This window comes from Scomber scombrus, chromosome 18 (assembly GCF_963691925.1).
Source record: "Scomber scombrus chromosome 18, fScoSco1.1, whole genome shotgun sequence".
Classification (NCBI taxonomy): Eukaryota; Metazoa; Chordata; class Actinopteri; order Scombriformes; family Scombridae; genus Scomber; species Scomber scombrus.
In genome coordinates this window covers 21497410-21515658 of record NC_084987.1, presented here as the reverse complement: position 1 = coordinate 21515658, position 18249 = coordinate 21497410, and the positions used below count along the sequence as shown (strand labels likewise).

Here is an 18249-nt window from a genome sequence, read left to right as displayed (position 1 = left end):
ACTGGTGATATTTCATTATGTCTTGTGAAGAGGATAAATCATAAGTTCAACATTCCCCCTGTAGACCCTGAACCAAAGTCTCTATGGTAATAACCAACCCACATACTATTCTTGGAAAAATGTCACTAAATGGGTCAAGAACACAACTAGAACATCACAAAGCAGCTCCATCTGTAGTGAAATTGGATTATGGGGACAGTGGCAATGCAGTAATACACATCACTAAAGGCTCTGGCCATGATAGAGTAAAATTAAGAAATTATGTAATTAAGAGATCAGACAAAAAAATCACGTTACTGGCCTTACTGACACTGATTTGTATTGGATTACATATTTAACCACAAATACCAGAGCTTTCCCTAACTGCTATAAAAACTATGAATGGGGATGGGAAAAGTGAGCTTTTAAAACTTACAGTATGATGTCTTGTGATCTGGGTTACAGTTACTGGCTTAGGGTTGTAGTGGACAGTGATGACAGTGCTTGTGTTGGTTTCCATACTCTGGTATGTAAGCAGTTTGTATGTGGTAATATGATTTCAACAAGATATTCAAGGTGAAAAATACATTCCCTGTCACCCCACATTTTGGGCCAAATGTGTTTAGTTTTACACAGTGGGACTGCTGCACAAGAGAGAGAGGGGTCAAGTCATCTCAGTGATCAAACAAGGCCCACCAGTAGGGGCACAGGGCAGGACAAACAAACTGAAAGCAGCAGTGTTTATGGAAGAGGCCTGCCTTTAACTGAGGTGAGAGAGAAGCCATGGGGGGAGGTAACTGTCTGCAACCCCGGGGAGGAGAGGAGAGGTGATCAAGTTAAGGGAAAAGTCTGGCAATGGTTAAAAGACTAGAGAGAGATCTGTCGCTCATACTGTGTGAAAACATGTGTGTGTGGTCAGCATTCATTCAGAACAGCAAAAAGTTCAATGCCCTGTCATTCCCCTTTCTGGTAAATATGAGATCTCACATGTGCAGATACAGATGGCTAAAAGTTAAGACCAGCCAGCATACAAGCAGAGATACCGGCCGTCATTTTGCAATTATAACAAGTAAGGGTGAAATTCAATCTACAGCTGTGAGAAGCAGGCGATCTGTGAGAAGGTTAATCATTCCCCAGCATGGAAATTATAAACTGCTAAAAAAACACACAACAATCTGAAGGGTCTAAGTCACTCACATATATGAGTCCGGAGTAGTAGCGATCCTTCAGGTTGTGCAGCACAGATGCCTCGTTCAGGCAGGTGAGCTCGGCCATGTCTTCCACCTTGCTAAACTTGGGTGGGTTCATCTTCTGGATGTCATCCTTGTTGATCACTACCTTCTTGCCGTTCTCTGCGAGCTCCACCAACACCTCCTCGCCACGCTCCTCTCGGATGCTGGCCGCCTCAAAGCCATGGCGCTCTGAGGGGACCCACACCAGCTTCTTGGCCGTCCAGTCAGCCTGAGTGGCTGGGTTGTAGACCACAGCGCGGTCCACAAACAGGTACCGCTCGGGGTCCTCTTGCCCACTCCGATGAGACATCTTATCTGGGGTTTACCAGAACAACGTGGCCACCTAGAACAGACATAGATGCAGAGATTGGTATAACATGTAGTATGACATTACATGCCACGCCTATTGCTTCCCCTAAAACTTCCCAATAGTCTTCTTTGATTCTGTGACCTTATAAACCATAAGATCCTTCTGTGTGACCGAAAGCATGGATGAATATAGATGTCTTGTGGTAGGGTTGGGAGATAATCAAATATCACAATATTTTTGACCAAATACCTTGATATTGATATTGCTATTGCAACAATATGATAGGGATGACTATTGGTGCTTTCAAAAAATATCTACACAGTGACATATTTTGATAAATAATCATCAGTGATGTGGATATAATGACTAAGTGGGTAAAGTCAAATAGTAGAACAACTAGAACAGCCTGGCAAGTTCAGAACATGACATCACGTTACTGTAATGCAGCCTTTGAAACCAAGAAACACAACACTTATGCCATATCACAAGATTACAATATCCAATATCTAAGGCAATATCTAGTCTCATGTCACATTTATACAATATCCAATATCTAATATCAATATTTAGTCTAATTTCATGATATTGATAGAGTATCGATTGCCCAGCCCATCTGATCTATCTGATTTAACAGGACACACAGTGAGGATGGGATAACTCATCCCTGGACTAACCCCCCACAGCACAGACACACATTAAGCTCTTTTGCACATCTAGCTCTTAAAAAGTATTTTTTTATTTACAGATTTGTGTAATTTTCATCATTATTATTATCCCTACCCTTAATTTAATTGTTATTCTTGTTGTGTTATTCTATTGTGTATTGCTTACAAAGAAATGTCCCCCTTGAATTAATAAAGTAGGCTATACCTACCTACTTACCAACGGAAACTGTATGTCACCAGTCCAGAACATGACTATGCTTTACGGGGGCATGAGTTAAAAGTTGGAGCATATTATTAAATAGAATTTAGTGTAGGTCTGAAAGTCTGTATGACTTATTGAATGGGTCTGTGCCACAGTAATTCGCATACTGCGTAGGCTACACAGCTCTCCTAGCAAATCAAACGGGACTGAACGACGTCGTGAGCGGCACTAGTCCTCCGTTTTCTTCTAGAAAGCTCGCAGAATAGAAAACATCCTATCACGTATACTACCGCTGTCGTCCAGGTAATATGTACAAGCTACCTGCACTCTTATACAGACGGAGCTTATAGAACAGATAAGATGACTGTGCATTGGCACTGTCCCCAAAAAACAGACCGAACGGGCACCAGCAGCTCGAGAGGGGGGTAGAAACTTGCTGCTGAAGTCCTGTTTACAAATATTAAGCTAATATTTACGGCAATTAAACTGCGACATATGGCTTTTGGAAATTAGCCTGAATGTGCCATGAGGTGGTTAATAACGTTGTAAGGCAGCTATTACTTAAAGGTCCAGTCATTAGAATAAACAAAAAACAATTAGAGAAAATTTAACTATATGTATGTTTTGTTTAACCCAAAACAACATTTATTTTTTATTATTAGTAAGTAAAGCGTCACTAACACCTGTCTAGGTAAAAAAAAAAAAGAAAGAAAAGAGGAGGGGATACTTTACACTAAAGGGTGGGTTAACTCACCACATAAATAATGACCGTAGTCCAACAAAGTTTCAGGAGACACCTCTATCCTCCAGCCCGGACACTGATATGTCCACTGATGGACTAATTACCCCCACGCAACTCTCTCACCCCCCGCGCGCTCACGTTAACTTAACTTACCTGGTGTTGTCAGCGAAGCAGCAACCGGATCCTGTTCACCAAGCAGTCCGATCTCCCCCTGATGCGCACCCTGTATGCAACTAGCTGCTACACACAATTGAAATGCAGGCATGTATCTGGGCTTTGGTATGCACCACAGGCACAGTGCTGCCTCTACACTGGGGCCCCTCCTAAACCGAGCAGACCTGACCGCTGCTGCTCCCGCCTACGATGGACTGTGCTCACATAGAAACTCACCGAGTAGATCAATACACCGCCGTCACTCTATGTTTGGGATGACTCACCTGAGGAGAAATATGGGTTGTTTGCACTGATGTCTGTCACTGTATCTTTATGCTCTCAAGTAAACACAATCATGACATTTTTTATCAAGAGTTTGCGCTGTTGGGGGGCACTTATTAAAATCTACCCCACAAATATCTATGCATTGCACACACCCACTAGATGCAGGCTGCAGACAATTGGGCTCTCACTTTGCGGTCTTTCTCTCCCCCTCTCCATCATTGGATAGAAGAAACCAACCCACCAATTTGCTGCAAACCAATGACAGGCATTAAAGAATGATGGATATTGCAACTGTTGCTTGTCTCCTTTACAAATGACTTCCAAAATAACTTGCTATTATCACTGCTAAAACATTTTGGCGCATTCTCAAATGCCCCCAGGTCATCAAGCTTTGACAAAATATCCTTTAAGTTAAAAAAAAAAGTCAAATCCTCCAAGCATGGAAATGTATTCATTTAAATAAGGTTCTGTAGATGTATCCTGTTTTTCAGACCAAGTTTATAAGTATGTTTTCATAAGTGTATAATCACCTAAAATAAGTGTAATTTAGTTGCATTGCCTTAGAATGAGCTGTTTATATTATCTACAGAGGGAGCAGGTCCTCTTTCAGAGTCTGTCATGTTCCTACAGTAGCTCAGACCAAACATAAATCAAACACTGGCTCTAGAAAGGGCCTTTCACATGTTTTGTGGCCACCATAGGTTCTCCTACATGCTTGGAATGGGAAAGTAAGGGTAAAGGGGTATTTAGTTGGTTGCAATCTGTAACCTCACCGCTAGATGTCACTAAATCCTAAACACTGGTTCGCTCTTTAAGTCACCCTTCCCTTCTTGTAAACTAAACATCCCCCTCTTGTGTCTGAAAGTAACAACTGCAGCTTTTTATACTCCAAACTCACGCCATCACCCCACAACAAACCCAAGCTTTTGTTTTACAATGGCATTTTATTACAAATGGAAAATGTCGTAGGGGGGCAAGAGAAACACGTTTTCTGTAATTAAATAGTCCTTTGCTTCCATAATAAATGCTGGAAAATATGCTGTCATCATAGTCAAACTTAACATCAAAAACAAGAGAGGCTTTGTATGTTGTGGTTATATACAGTCTGTTAACAGTGGAGGGTTCAGCGTCCTCCTCTCCAGGCTGCTGCACCCCTCTTCTTTCCTCCTCCTCTTCCTCCTCCTCCTCCTCTGCCAAATCCTCTTCCTCCTCCTCCTCCTCCTCCTCCTCCTCTTTCTCCAAATCCTCCTCCTCCAAATCCTCCTCTCACTTTCTTCCTCACTCCACTTGCTTGTTCTGTGTCGTCATCGTCTCTGTCACCTCCTTTGTGCCTTTTCCTTTTCTCTCCTTGCTCCTTCATTTCCTGGAGAAGACAAGATTTGTTTTTTTGTTCGTCAAATTTCATTGGTTGAGTGAGTTTATCAAAATACAATCAAGATAATCCATCTATCTTTCTTTAAAATATAAGAATAACGTTCTTATTACGTTCCATCAAACTGTCCCCAAACCGCAGTACCAGTCAAAAGTTGGGACACAACTTACAATTCACTTGAATGACACTGTGTCCAAACTTTTGGTTGATACTGTATATAAAATATACCACATTTTTAAGCTGGTTAACAAGTAATTTGATGAAGAAATTCACTAGTTTATGTCCCTTCCCAAGAACATAGGATATTCAATTTGTCTGAATGAATGAAGCTCACATTTTACCAGGTCTCATAGTTTTTCCTTAACAGACAATACTAACTGATGAGCTTGGAAGTTTAAGAGGGTTTACGCAATAATGTTTACCCTGTTAGTTTTGTTTAAGGCAACATCTGAAAAGCTTACTTACCAGCCTGGCAAACCTCTGAGCCTCGCTCACCCTCTCCACCAGCATCATCACTTCCTCTTCCTGGGTAGGGAAGGCAGGAAGTTTCTTCCCGATGAGGGTTTCGATTCGCTGGAAGAGCTCCACATCGTACCTAAGATAACAGGATGTGTCAGTTTAGTGAAGACAACTCATGCTCACTCATTAACCTAGAGCATAAACAGCAATACATAAAGAAAAGGGAAGACAGGCGTACTCCTGAGTTTAACATTAATGCAAATACAACTATTTAAAAATTAAGGCAAAATGGGGAAAAGGAAATCACATCAAGTCATTAAAGAGGAAGAGTAGCCAGAAACAAACAGGCAGTAGTTCTTACTGAGTGACAAAAGTGATGGATTTCCCAGACCGTCCCGCTCTGGCTGTTCGGCCGACTCTGTGGATGTAGTCCTATGAGGGCAGACAGGTTAAATTTAATCTATGAAACAAATTAATGAAATAAACCAGCAATGAAAACATCAGCACCAAAATACCTTAGAGTGAGTGGGGATGTCGTAGTTGATGACGCAGTCAACGTGAGGAATATCCAAACCTCTGGATGCCACATCGGTAGCCAGCAGTACTGATCGAGACTTGGACTTGAACTTGTTTAGAGCTCCTAGACGTTTATTCTGACCAACACAACAGTGAGCACAGCATTAAACAGACAGCAAGACAAACTCACAGCACTGATGGAAACTTACCTAAATACATAGACCCTCACATACTGTATTAATCTGAATATCTTGGCTTCATAATGTCAGAGTTGGCGGGGAAAAAACCCTGTATGCCTGTATGGCACAAAACCACAAGAGGGCGCTCTTTGTCCAGCTCAAATTTGAGCCAAAGCTTTTTGACATTCACACCACAGCTGAACAAAGGCAGTGTATGTTGGTCAGTAAAGCAGCAGTGAAACCTTCTGACATAAGATGCAAAGATCTCTATAGTGACTGATGATGGGAAATGTAGCACATGTAGTCCATCAGTTGCTTCAAAAACAGGTTTATCCATAGTGGTAAACATACAGACAATGTTATGACAGTGAATGAAAATGATTTGTTGAGGTTTCTGAATGCTTGACATTTCTTTGTTAAAAACAACATACAAATGACACATTTTTGGCATCATAAACTCACTTAACTATGCCCCAGAGCTGCATCAAAGAATGCTCTGTGATAACAAAAAAATTGAACATTTTATGGTTGTGTGGTTTATGCTGCAGGGGGTGTGGTGGAGCTCTGCACCAGTGTTGGTTACAGCACTGTAATGACAGGTTTCGAACAATGTTTTCCTCCTGTGGAGAAGACTCTGCATCAGCAATATTTTACTGTTTAATGATAAATGTGTCGAGAGAGAAACCGAGCATGCAAATTGATGCTTATGCAAAACTGAGCCTTTTTCATCAAAACATCCTAGTTCAGTGTAGAACATTATCATCAAGGCTACTGTCTGGTTCGAAAAGGACACGTTTGCACTTTTTTTTAAAGCTAACTAGATTATAAGTGTCATAGTGTGAGACGGCCTGGGAGAGTGTCTGTGAACAATTGTGTTGCTCCGATGCTCTACCTGAGTCATTTGGCCGTGAAGAGGGATGGCAGTGATGCCCAGGTTCCTTAATAACAGCGCCACCCGCTGTGCATTGTTACATGTGCTGCAGAAAATCATAAATGAGTTCCCGGCCAGCTCGTTCAGGATGGACACCAGGTAACAGTCCTGCCACAAAGAAACTGTATTACAAATCCAAGCATACTAATTTTAAATATCATAATGTGATTTTGATATTCTGGCTGTTACAGCATGAAATGAGAATGTGCATATGTGCCCTACCTTGTACTTGGATGGTATGAAGACGTAGTACTGCTGCAGTTTGTCTACTGTAGAGTATTTGGTAGATACTGCACACTTCACAGGGTCTTTCAGAGCTGCTCTCTGTAGTTTCTGGACCTGTAGACAAATGAAAGAATATCAGTGCAAGGGAACAGAGTGCAGGCTCTATCAATGTGCCAACTAAACAAGGCTGTGAAGACTGAGGATCATCTGCTAGGTCTGAATAAAAGTGCTAGTCTACCTTTTTGGTCATGGTGGCAGAGAACAAGAAGGTGCGTCTCTCTCGGGGAATCACTTTCAAGATTTTATCCACCTGACAAGAGAAAGAGGAAAAAAGTCTCAAAGTGTCGATTTTCACTTGTTGCAGTATTCCGAGTAAATTAAAAGGAATATTTCCACTCATGTATTAATAACACAATTTATCTCCTACCTCAGTCTCAAAGTCCATGTTGAGGATTCTGTCTGCTTCATCCATGACCAGGAACTTCAGAGCTCTCAGGGAGAAGCCCTTGGTGTTTTCCATGTGGTCTATCAACCGACCAGGTGTGGCTGCAAACACATTTGTATCACTTACTCTTCATCACACTGATGCTGTAACTATCAGCTTAGTAAATTGTTGAAAGGAGAGATAAATATTTACATACATATTTATAATAAAGGTGTAACGAGGTATTAATGTTCTGATTTTTAGTGATTTAAGTACAACAGTAATAGTTTAAATATAAAATATGTTTGCTTGCTTTGGGTGAGATCGTAGCTTCTCTTTAGATCTTACCAATAACAATGTGTGGTTTTTTAGCCAACACCAGAGACTGGGACATCATGTCAATTCCTCCAACAATGACAGCTGCAACAGAAATAAGACAAATTGTTAAGTACCAAAACCATACACAGTATTCTGCAGCATTGGAAATGAGCTAATCTTTAATGGACACATACCACACTTGACACCGATGCTGGAGCCCAGAGCCTCAAACTGCTCAGCGATCTGAAATGCCAGCTCCCTGGTGGGGGTGAGGACGAGGGTATGAAGCCTCTGGGGTGAGGCCAGCAGTGACTGGAGGATGGGAATTGCAAAGGCACCTGTCTTTCCTGAGCCAGTCTCTGCCAGGCCAATAACATCCTTTCCTGCAGTTCAAGAAGACGGATATTGATATATAGCAGTGGCGGAAAGTAACTAAGTACATTCACTTTGGTCCAGTTTTTATTTTACTTTCTCCTACTACTCCTGTGCTTTTCAAAGAGATGCATTGCACTTTTTACACCATCACATCCACTTGACAGGTATTGTTACTTTGATGCTTAGGATTTTAAAAACTTACAATAATTATTACAAAGCTCAGGTGTGCCAGAAAGCTTTACTGACCCGAGCGTCAGAAACAAAACTTCCCTGCACCTCTAAGCATGTAAAATACAGTGCACAGTTTAGACAGTGAATTAAACCATCCTACAATATATGACATAGCTGCACCAGAGTAAGCTACAACATTAAAATGCTGCTTAAATGTTTAAGCATCAGTAATAAACAACAATCCAATATAGAGCTGCGACTATTCATGAAGTAGACGATCGACACAAAGTTAAATGCCAACTATTTTGATAATCATTACTTCGTTTCATATACTTTTATAAGAAAATAGTTGAAATTCTCTGGTTCCAGCTGTATAACTCCTGGTTTCTTTAGTTTTCTATGATAATAAACTGAATATCTTTGGGTTGTGGAAACAGCAGTCAATATTTTTCACCAAAAGGCCAAACAACTAAACAATTAATCCAAAAACATTTTTTCAACGGATTAATAGGTAATGAAAATAATGTTGCAACCCCAATAAATTATATATCTTGTAATACTTGAAGAACCTGTTGCTAAGCACTTCTGTACTTTTGTTTAAGTAACCCATTGAATGCAGGACTACTACACTGTCTGTTGCTACTTTTACTCTAATTATGTAATAGATTTCAATACTTCTTTGACCACTGGCATTTGTAGGAAGCACCTTTAATGTGTTGCACAGAAATAAACTGCTGCATTGACCCATGATCAGTGGAAAGAAGGTGTTTTTGTGCTCTCTCACCTTGCAGAGCCACTGGTATAGCTTCTATCTGAATCTTTGATGGAGTTTTCCATCCCAGCTGATCACAAGCCTCACAGAGAACCTCAGTGACACCCTGCAAACAGCAAAGAAACCGAATAGAGAGCCTTGTAAGATGAGAAAAGTGTTGTACCACCAATTTACAAACATTCAATAAACTTAATTGGATACCAAGACTGCTTCCTTGGATAAAAATGATGTTTACATGAGATACTAGCTTACTTTAGCTAACTCGAACTGCTATGTTGGGCTTGTTTATTGTGTTAAAATAAACGTCTGAGACAAACTTACCAAATCTTTGAAGGTCTTCACTACCTCCTCAGCTTCCACGATATTATCGTTGCTGTTATCATCATCACTACTTGAGCCTTCGAGTGCTTCATCTGTTTTGAGCTTCGAGCTTTCTGTACTGTCGTCCGCCATGCTTGTCGCCCCAACGTGAACGTGTTTATCTGCGCGCTGCACTGCGCAGGTGCGGAAATGAGTCCAAAATCAAGCGGCAATGGATGATGGGAAATGATGTTTTTAAATTCGTCCTTTCGCGTCTTGAGTCTCTATCTAAATCAAAAACCACCCCATCATTTGAATTATTTTTAAATTGATATAAAATATTATTTTGAATTCTTATATCGTATAAAAACAAGAAAAGTTTATCTATCAAAATGTATTCTGAATTTTTTAATTGAAGAACTTACTTATGTACTTTTTACCATTTTTCTTTTTTATCAGAATTGTGTTGATTTCTTTAAAACTTTATTTATTTCTTACTTATGAATTGGAATGACTTGTTGCTTGTCTATTCAACTATATGCGCTCTTTAATAAATTTAATTTTAAAAGAAAGAAGATATTTATCACTGAAGACATAAAAAGATGGATTTTGTCAAGAGATTTAGAAGATCTGGCATCAAGAAAAAATGTATTTGTACAATTTTCATTTCTCACGGTAGGGATTTTGTTAAGATTGATAGCAGATATAAAAGCAAGCTCAAATTGTTTTTAATAAATTTATGGGTGTGTTGCTTATATTATCATTTATAAAATCACACTGAAACAACAGTTAAAAACAGGTTTTGAAGTATTTATTTAGCTGCAGATCTAACAGTTTCAGACGTATTTTGTCAAAGGTTGACAAACATTCAAACACCACTGTTTTGATGTCCAACATGTTCAGGAGGTCGTCAATAAAATAAACAAATACAATCATACAAAATGGTAATCTGGTCATGGTAAATGACAAACAGCTGGCTGGGAAAAAACACAGTTGTACGAAAAAAACAAAACTGATGAACAAAAAGCACTTGTTAATCTCTGACAAAAATAGTTTTTCAGTGCAGAGCATAGTGTTCTTGTTATGAGTTGCCTAGAGGAATAGTAACCAATCGAAATGTTTCCAATTACATTTATATTCAGACATTTACATTCTCTTTGACACAAGAAGTAATAGCCCAGATTAAATGAAGATGAGCCTGCTGAGACCAGTGTGAAGTGTAGCAGCCTTTCCTTGGTTTAAAAAGAGAAACTCATCTAGCTGACTCCTTTGAAGAAAGCTATTTCTATTACTCTGCAAAGAAAACATAGAAAACAAATTAATTTCTTTTGTTCACTAAACATTATCCCCTAGTATCGTCAGGTTTCAGAGGAGACCCTCCATCTCCCTCATAAAGGCTTCATACACCTGGTCCTTAGTCTTCATGTTGGACTGAGGCACAGCACCCATCTGGACTGGGTTGGCCAAGCCCATGTGAGCAGCGGTTACCTGCTGTTTAAGCCCCATGCCACCTCCCATGCCTTCATCTCCCCTCCTTCCTCCAATACCACCCCCAACTTTCTCCATAGGGCCAGGCGCTGCCCCGGGCATTGCCCCACTCTTGTCCCTACGCACCCTCAGTGCTGTGGGCACAAAGCGGGTGACCTCCGCCTTGGGATTGATAATCTGAGGTTTGGCAGAGATGGTGGCTCCGCCAGAGGCTCCACCCGCCGCCAGGCCACCTGCTGTGGCAGCCACAGAGGTAATGTTGGCTCGTTTTTCGATGGTGGCTGCGTGGTGGTGGCTGGGGGGGTTGCTGCCAGGATTGCCGCCTGACGAGGCTGCAGCAGTCCCCGGGGGAGGGGGCATCTGCATGACACCTGGTCGCATGGGCATGGAAGGGGGAGGCATGTTGCTCTGTGAACCGTCTTGGCCAGATCCTGGGCCTTTTTGCCGCTGCACAATGTTGGGAGGAGCACTGAGCACGTTGGAGTTGAGAGGTGGAGGAAAGAGGGAGAGTGGTGGGGCAAGTGGGCGTGGGGGCCCTCCTGCTCTTGGGGGAGGAGGTGGGATACCTGAAAGAAGCCACAAGACAGATGTATCAATGTATGCCGCTCCACACAGTTGAACATTTTACAAAAGTTCAAACATAAAATATGTTTACATACACAAATCTGTTTTTACTGTTCCAGTTTGGGTTACGCTGCAGCTCAGCAATGGAAGTTAATGTTAGTATTAGGGCTGTCATTTTTTATTCGATATTCGAACATTGATTCGAACATGACGTGAAAAAATCATATTCAAACTATAATTAACCCATTCGGATTTTAAAAGGTCACCCGTAGCACATTAGGCCGTTTGTTTATATCTTGTTGTTTGCCATCTCAGCCAGCAGTGTGCGCTCTAAAAGTTTTGTAGACTACAATATGCACCCTCTTGACCCATCTGTAAATTAAACCAATGATATGTTTTGTTTGGAAAATGAAAGACACGCAGAGGAGCCGCAGACTGGATAATTATGACCCCAAATCATCTGAAAAGCATTGTTTGGAAATATTTTGTGTTCTACGGCATGGATGGTAAGGTCTGTGTGTGTAAAATAATGTTAATTCGTCTGAGGCACTACTTTAGCGGTTTCTGGATCTGGTCAGTAGGTTTACTTCATAAATTTGATATGCTATTTCAGAATCTGAATTTATGAATGACTACCTGACAAACCGCCGCAGCACTTCTACAGGGCGGTCCTTAATACATTCATATTTATTGAAATATGGTGCTTATTGTAAATATTGAGTCCTGAATATTCCGCCTGAGAGCGGGAGGACGCTTAATAAAATAATATGTTTATGTTTAGTATGTAAAGCTAGTTATAATCTGTGGGCAGCTTTGTTATTTTGTCCGGTAAAAACATGAAGCAGATATTCGGGGGTTACAGATATTCTAATAAATTGCGTGACATTTGATATTCGTTTAAACTTGATTTTTGACAAAAGTGACAGCCCTAGTTAGTATATACATTTGCTGGCAATGTTGTTTTAAAAATAATTGCCATATATTCCCAGTTCATGCAAAGCAAACACACACAGATGTCAATACTAAACATATGTACATGCATGCACACACACAGGGTGGCTTTACACTACTTGCACACATACCTGGTGGTGCTGGGGGTGGTAGTCTGGGAGGGGGTCCGCGAGGTGGGGGGCCTGGTGGGAGGCCAGGAGGAGGGCCTGGTGGAGGGCCAGGGGGTCGGCCTGGTGGAGGTCCAGGAGGCAGAAGACGAGGCATTGGACCCCTCAGGCCTCCAGGCATACCAGGAGGCCTCAAGAACGGAGGAGCACCTTGAGACAGCAGAACATATCATCTAAATGATGCTCGGTGTACACGTTAACATATGGAGATTTAGTACCAGTCACATATCGCAAAACAAGTTCAGAGTTTCATTCTAGTATCCATTTCAGAGTTGGAGTGAAGTCTCTAAAAATGTTGTAACTTACCTGGTGGAGGGCCAGGAGGCGGGCCAGAGGGTGGACCAGGAGGCCTCATTGGAGGAGCTGGAGGTGGACCCAGAGGTGGAGGCCCTGCCATTGGTGGACCTTGCATGTGTGGGGGCCCTTGCTGTCCCACTGGCCCACCAGGAAGGGGTGGACGCATGTGGGACTGGTTGTCCCCTGGCGGTCCCCTGTCCTCGATGTCTGAGGTGTCTGACTCATCTGTGTATTCCTCCTCTACCTCTTCTTCTTCCTCATCTTCAGGAATAGACTGACCTGAAGACAAAAGAAAACAACGTACCCACGTCATCAGAACTTAAAAAATATGGTGTATGAGCTTAGTAAGTATGCAGCACTGACACTGGAATACTTTAGTACCTGCCATCCTCAACATCATGGCCTGCAGTGGGGTAATGGCCTTTGTCTTCTTCACCAGCCTCTTTTTCTTCCTCTTTCCTTCACGGGGCGCCTCTGCAGGGATGTCTGCAAAACGCACAATGCGACCTAAAGAGTAAAGACATTAACACATTCTTTAAAACAATACATTAGAGTAGAGAACTGTAGGAAACCAAAGTAACAATGATGAGAAATTAAGAAACTAGTTTTACAATGTTCCTCCATTACACCTAAAACCATAACTTTGCTGTAAAATAAAAGAACAGAAACCACCAGCATATATATAAAATGAAGGAAGCTGAAACACAATTCTACAACACTCACTAGCATGTCTGTCTCTGTCGTCCTCTCTTTCCCTCTCATCGTCCTGCCTGTCCACAATCATTCTCTGGTCACCGTCTGCCCCGTCATCTCGTTCTTCTTCACTGTCCTCCTCTGACTCGCTGTCATCATCATCCACATCATCTCGGTCTCTGTCGCTATCACTGCCACTGTCCCTGTCTCTTCCCAGCTCCATTGCAGAGTCCTTTTCTAAACCAGGAATGGAGGGCTCTGTTTAAAAAAAAAAAAGAGAGACACACAGAAATGTGAGCAGAAACATTTATGAAAGCACGGCCACATTATCAACAAAAGAAAAATACACTAAAATCCCTCAACTCCGGGTCCCATCCCTTAAATGAATTCAGAAATGAACTAATTGAAGGAACAGTGTTTTACCTGAGTCTGTGCCGTACGCTCGTCGAGCAGGAATGCCGTACAGTGCCAGGACCTGTGGGGGCGGGGGCCCAGGTGGGGGACCAGGGGGTTTCTTTCCTGGAGGTAAACGTGGGACACCTGGCACTGTTGCCAACATTGGTCCGGAGGATGACGTTAGAGATCCTTTACTGAAAAATACATGGAAAACAGCCAAAGGAGAGAGATGATGAATGAATGGAAGCATTGTCATAAACAAAGAGTGCCTGGCCGATACTGGCTTACAAGACAACAACAAGCATCTATTAACAATAGCAGCACTACAACTCTCTACACAAGGTTGAGAGAAAACAGAAGCCTTTCCCATACACAAGTCAATACTTACCCAAAAGAGGAGCCCTTCTTCAGTATGGAGGGAGGCTGAGCCCCTGGTAGTGGGATATCTTGGATGTGGATGTTGGAGGGGGCATGAGGCATATCTGGTAAAGGGATACTGTCAACCTCCACAGACTCTGCATTCTGAATAAGACGAAATGACATACATGATCACAAACAGAAGCAAAGTACAGCAACTAGAAAATGAAGTTTTGAAGCTCAACATACTGTGTACACATCAAAAGACACATGGTGCATGTTGGTCCATCCCAGTAAATAATGAACTGAATTTTATGCCAATGCTTCAACCGCATTTGAATTAAGATTAATCAAAACCTAGATGTTAAAGTTATATGTACAAGGGGTAAACAAGCCTTTAAGGAAGAGTAAATACTACATCATTCAAAGTTACATTTCTACAAACCTTGACTTGAAATACAGACAATAAATACACACAGAATGAGTACACACAAACACACCTTGACTGAGTCAAAATAGAGAGCCAGCTGCCCGCGTTTAGTCTCATAGTCCAATTCCAGTTTGCGAAGCTCCTTGTAGGTGTCAGGATTCTCCCTCTCGTACAGACGGACTATGCGTTCAAATGTCTCACGTAGCTTCTTCCTCTTGTCCCTTAACACTTTCTCATTCAGCAAGGGCTGCTGCACTGGGTTGAACTCTAATGCAAAGGGTAGAGAAGAGCTTCAGTTTGTTGGCAAAGCCAGCAAATTATTTGTGATATTCTGAAAACTGTGAAATTCAGCCAAAGATAAATGAATTTTTGAAATGGTCCTTAAATCTTGGAACACATTATGCAGCCTCCTTAAATAAAACTACAATTCCTTTTACAGTAGGAGAACCAAAAATAGTTAGAGTCACAGACCCGTCTTGAGCTACACAATGCCAGTTCAACAGCAACATACAAATTCCACCTCCTCACCCATCTCATCCAGCTTCTCCATGTCTCTGATGATCTGTCTGGGGTCCTTCATCTTCAGCACTGCAGCTCTCACCATCATTCTCTGCTTCTTGTTCTAGAGGGAGTATTCAAAAATGAGGAGAGATCAGCACAATTAAATGACTTTTGTATTTGTTTTTGACAAAGTACATTTAAAGTGAATCTTATGCCTCAAAACTATGATTACCTTTTTCAACTCTCTTTTCCTGGCCTCCTTTCCTGTAAGGAAGGTGGAGAACAGGAACACATTTGTTATCTTTCTGACATTTGACAGCAACAGACAACGAACTTTACAGGTGTTAACTAGCAAGTCAGTGTCAGGGGAGCCAGATAAGGGTTCTGATAGATACTTACTGGCCTGGTCGGTGGGGTTCATAAACTTCCCACTCTTGGTGGAGGAGGTTGAACGTCGCCCCATTTTGCCGGTGCGTCTCCTTCACCCTGCCAAGTATCAAAATCCCAACAATGATGACTAAAAACATACGCACATCTGCAAATGAGTTAACTCCAGCTAACTTTAGATACAGATTACAACAGTATAGTTGACCGTTGATATACAGAATAGACAGTTTAGTATTGGTACAGTTGTTGCTATATGGGAATATAAGTTAGCATTGATTAAGATAAAACACTGCATGCTTTATGGACCGTTAACTCCTATTAACATGTTAATTAATAGTCAATATACAAGGTAGGTCAATATAACAGGATTCAGTGCAAAATATTGCTTAATGAAACGCTGCTAGGGTTTTAATAAGCTAATAAACATTATGAAGCCAGATAAATCACCTGTGATACAAAGCTAAATGTTAGCTGCTACTGCAGCATTTGGCCCGGTAAGCTATGCTAGGGCCGCGTTGGTCTCGACAGCAGCACAAAACTTCACTTTACCTTTTATTCAAGAAAAACTTGTAGAGCACAGCGCCCTACACATGCACCCCTGTGCGCCAAATATAACGCAAAGTGTATGGTTTATTTTCTGGAGGTGAAATTGAAAGGCCGTCAGGACTGAATCGTTAGCCGCTCGCCATGTTTACGGCCGCGAGACAGAGCGGAAGAGACGCGTTTGACGTCATCAAAACAAGTTAGCGGTGATTCGCTGGAAGTAATCCTCCTTTTTATAAAATAAAAAAAAAAACATTTTGATATTTTAGGTCTTAATTATTTATATAAGTATTATTTAAGAGTTATAATATTTATATCATAATTATGGTGCGAGGCTTTGCCTGAAGAGCCTTTATAATCATTTTCCTACACTGCCGACTGTTGGATACAGTATGAAACTACATGCACCACAGGTGTAGCTACTCAATGTGACCGCTAGAGGGCACGAGTGTTCGTTGCTCATTTTAATTGTGTGACCCGTTTCAGGTAAATGGTTTTATGATCCCGCATCTAATCCTCCTTTTTAATGTAATACAATATGTTGGCCTGTCAAACATCCAATCAAAACATATTATAACCCCCAGCAGGACCAGTTATCCAGGGTGATGATGAAGAGTTTATTTTTTTTAGCAACATGTAAGTATCAGTGGCATAACCCATTGGCTTGGTGGACGGAGTTGGAAGTCCAAAAATACTGTCTTGCAAACGCATTTGCTGAAATCCATATCCCATTGTGGGTGCTTCATGGACAAACTATATGAAACACTGTATCAACTCTGCTTGGGTTATGTGCATTTCCTGAATGCACAGGTGTGTCCTGATCAAATAAAGGGAAATAAAAAGTAATTAAAACACGGGTCATGTTTTAACATTTTAATTATTCAGCGAAACTCGAATACATTTTTTATCATATTCTTAGTTGTTGTTTTTCCCGTTTTTAATTGTACCATCAGAATCAGGGGTTGCTCAGAACTTACAATGCATTAAAAGCCACTATACAATTATACATAAATAATTATGAATCATTCAGAATATATTCAATCTATATGTTGTCAAACATACACTACTTATATTTATAGTGTCACTTCTGAGATATGCTTTGACATTTTCTTCTAATTGCTGAATGGAATAAGCACAGTATTGTGTTCTTGTATGTATTATAAATAGATTCAAGACCTTTTATTGTCACTTGCACGCACCACAGTGAGTGGCAACACTGAGGTCAGTGAAACTTAGTTTCTTTGAGCTTTAGTTACCATGAGGTCAAATAGGTTGTAAAATAAATATTTACATTTGTAATAAACACCATTGTACTTCATGATGATATACCCAGAAAACAACAAAAGTCTGCAGCATTACTATGAGTGTTTGAATCTGTTAAGACCGCAAAAAAACAGTTGTCCAAACACACTGTGACATGTTTAACCACTCATATTAAAGACATTAAAAAGAACTAAACAACTCTCAACTACTACTAGAAATCAACTAGATTTATAAATTGAGAAATAATAACTAGTTTAATAAAAGACTAGTTTTCCAAGAAAAGATAACACATTTCCTTGTTCCTTGTGAGAATGGTCAGTCAAACAGGTTTGACAAAACTTTCACAGAAATGACTCATCAATAATTAGAAATTATTTGGCATCGTTTTAGTTTTTACCGCTCGTTGCAAAACTGAAAAGTTTACTAAAAATACCATCCACATGTTAAATGTGTACATCTGCCTGCTGGATAGAATCAAAAGCAGTAGCAGTGACTGAGGGTGGTCCAAGTTTAAATGATGTTTACTATCAGGGAACCTTTGCCCAAAGACGCATATGAAGGATGAGGTGAGCTTGGCATGCTTGGTTATGTTGACATATTTG

At 40.9% G+C, this 18249-nt stretch overlaps 3 protein-coding genes across 4 annotated transcripts in view; all 3 read right to left on the bottom strand.

The window, feature by feature from the left end:
- The window catches only part of LOC134000217 (myosin-10-like), a 57391-nt gene extending 53937 nt beyond the window's left edge, over window positions 1-3454 (bottom strand). Inside the window, exons 1-2 of one of the 2 annotated variants that reach the window (XM_062439556.1) lie at window positions 3284-3454; window positions 1177-1554 (exon numbers count right to left, since the gene is read on the bottom strand). In XM_062439556.1, the coding sequence (XP_062295540.1) occupies window positions 1177-1521 (345 nt within the window). In that variant the 5' untranslated portion in view covers window positions 1522-1554; window positions 3284-3454. The remainder of the gene's footprint in view (window positions 1-1176; window positions 1555-3283) is intronic. The other variant, XM_062439557.1, reaches the window with a different exon arrangement.
- A 1048-nt stretch (window positions 3455-4502) lies between these two features.
- On the bottom strand, window positions 4503-9768 carry ddx47 (DEAD (Asp-Glu-Ala-Asp) box polypeptide 47). The gene is made up of 12 exons (XM_062438885.1): window positions 9632-9768; window positions 9323-9416; window positions 8187-8375; window positions 8023-8094; window positions 7678-7796; window positions 7489-7560; window positions 7248-7364; window positions 6987-7133; window positions 5915-6052; window positions 5761-5831; window positions 5406-5535; window positions 4503-4931 (listed from the first exon to the last, which is right to left on the bottom strand). The coding sequence occupies exons 1-12, from the start codon at window positions 9761-9763 to the stop codon at window positions 4692-4694; spliced, it is 1521 nt and encodes a 506-aa protein (XP_062294869.1). The 5' UTR covers window positions 9764-9768; the 3' UTR covers window positions 4503-4691.
- A 647-nt stretch (window positions 9769-10415) lies between these two features.
- LOC134000185 (WW domain-binding protein 11) lies at window positions 10416-16537 on the bottom strand. Its single transcript, XM_062439522.1, has 12 exons — window positions 16391-16537; window positions 15854-15940; window positions 15687-15718; window positions 15482-15575; window positions 15024-15220; window positions 14555-14688; window positions 14194-14360; window positions 13801-14028; window positions 13459-13584; window positions 13087-13356; window positions 12745-12930; window positions 10416-11664 (listed from the first exon to the last, which is right to left on the bottom strand). Exons 2-12 carry the CDS (start codon window positions 15915-15917, stop codon window positions 10976-10978), a joined length of 2187 nt encoding a protein of 728 aa, XP_062295506.1. The 5' UTR covers window positions 15918-15940; window positions 16391-16537; the 3' UTR covers window positions 10416-10975.
- Between the last annotated feature and the right edge of the window lie 1712 nt (window positions 16538-18249).

Excerpts from the sequence above, each read along its gene's own strand:
- ddx47 (XM_062438885.1), bottom strand. The coding sequence starts at position 9,763 with ATGGCGGACGACAGTACAGAAAGCTCGAAGCTCAAAACAGATGAAGCA. Across the intron at positions 8,376-9,322 it reads TATACCAGTGGCTCTGCAAG|GAAAGGATGTTATTGGCCTG; the intron begins GTGAGAGAGCAC and ends CTTGAACTGCAG. Across the intron at positions 7,561-7,677 it reads ACATGGACTTTGAGACTGAG|GTGGATAAAATCTTGAAAGT; the intron begins GTAGGAGATAAA and ends TTCTCTTGTCAG.
- LOC134000185 (XM_062439522.1), bottom strand. The coding sequence starts at position 15,917 with ATGGGGCGACGTTCAACCTCCTCCACCAAGAGTGGGAAGTTTATGAAC. Across the intron at positions 15,719-15,853 it reads GAACCCCACCGACCAGGCCA|GAAAGGAGGCCAGGAAAAGA; the intron begins GTAAGTATCTAT and ends CCTTCCTTACAG. Across the intron at positions 14,689-15,023 it reads TCTATTTTGACTCAGTCAAG|AATGCAGAGTCTGTGGAGGT; the intron begins GTGTGTTTGTGT and ends CGTCTTATTCAG.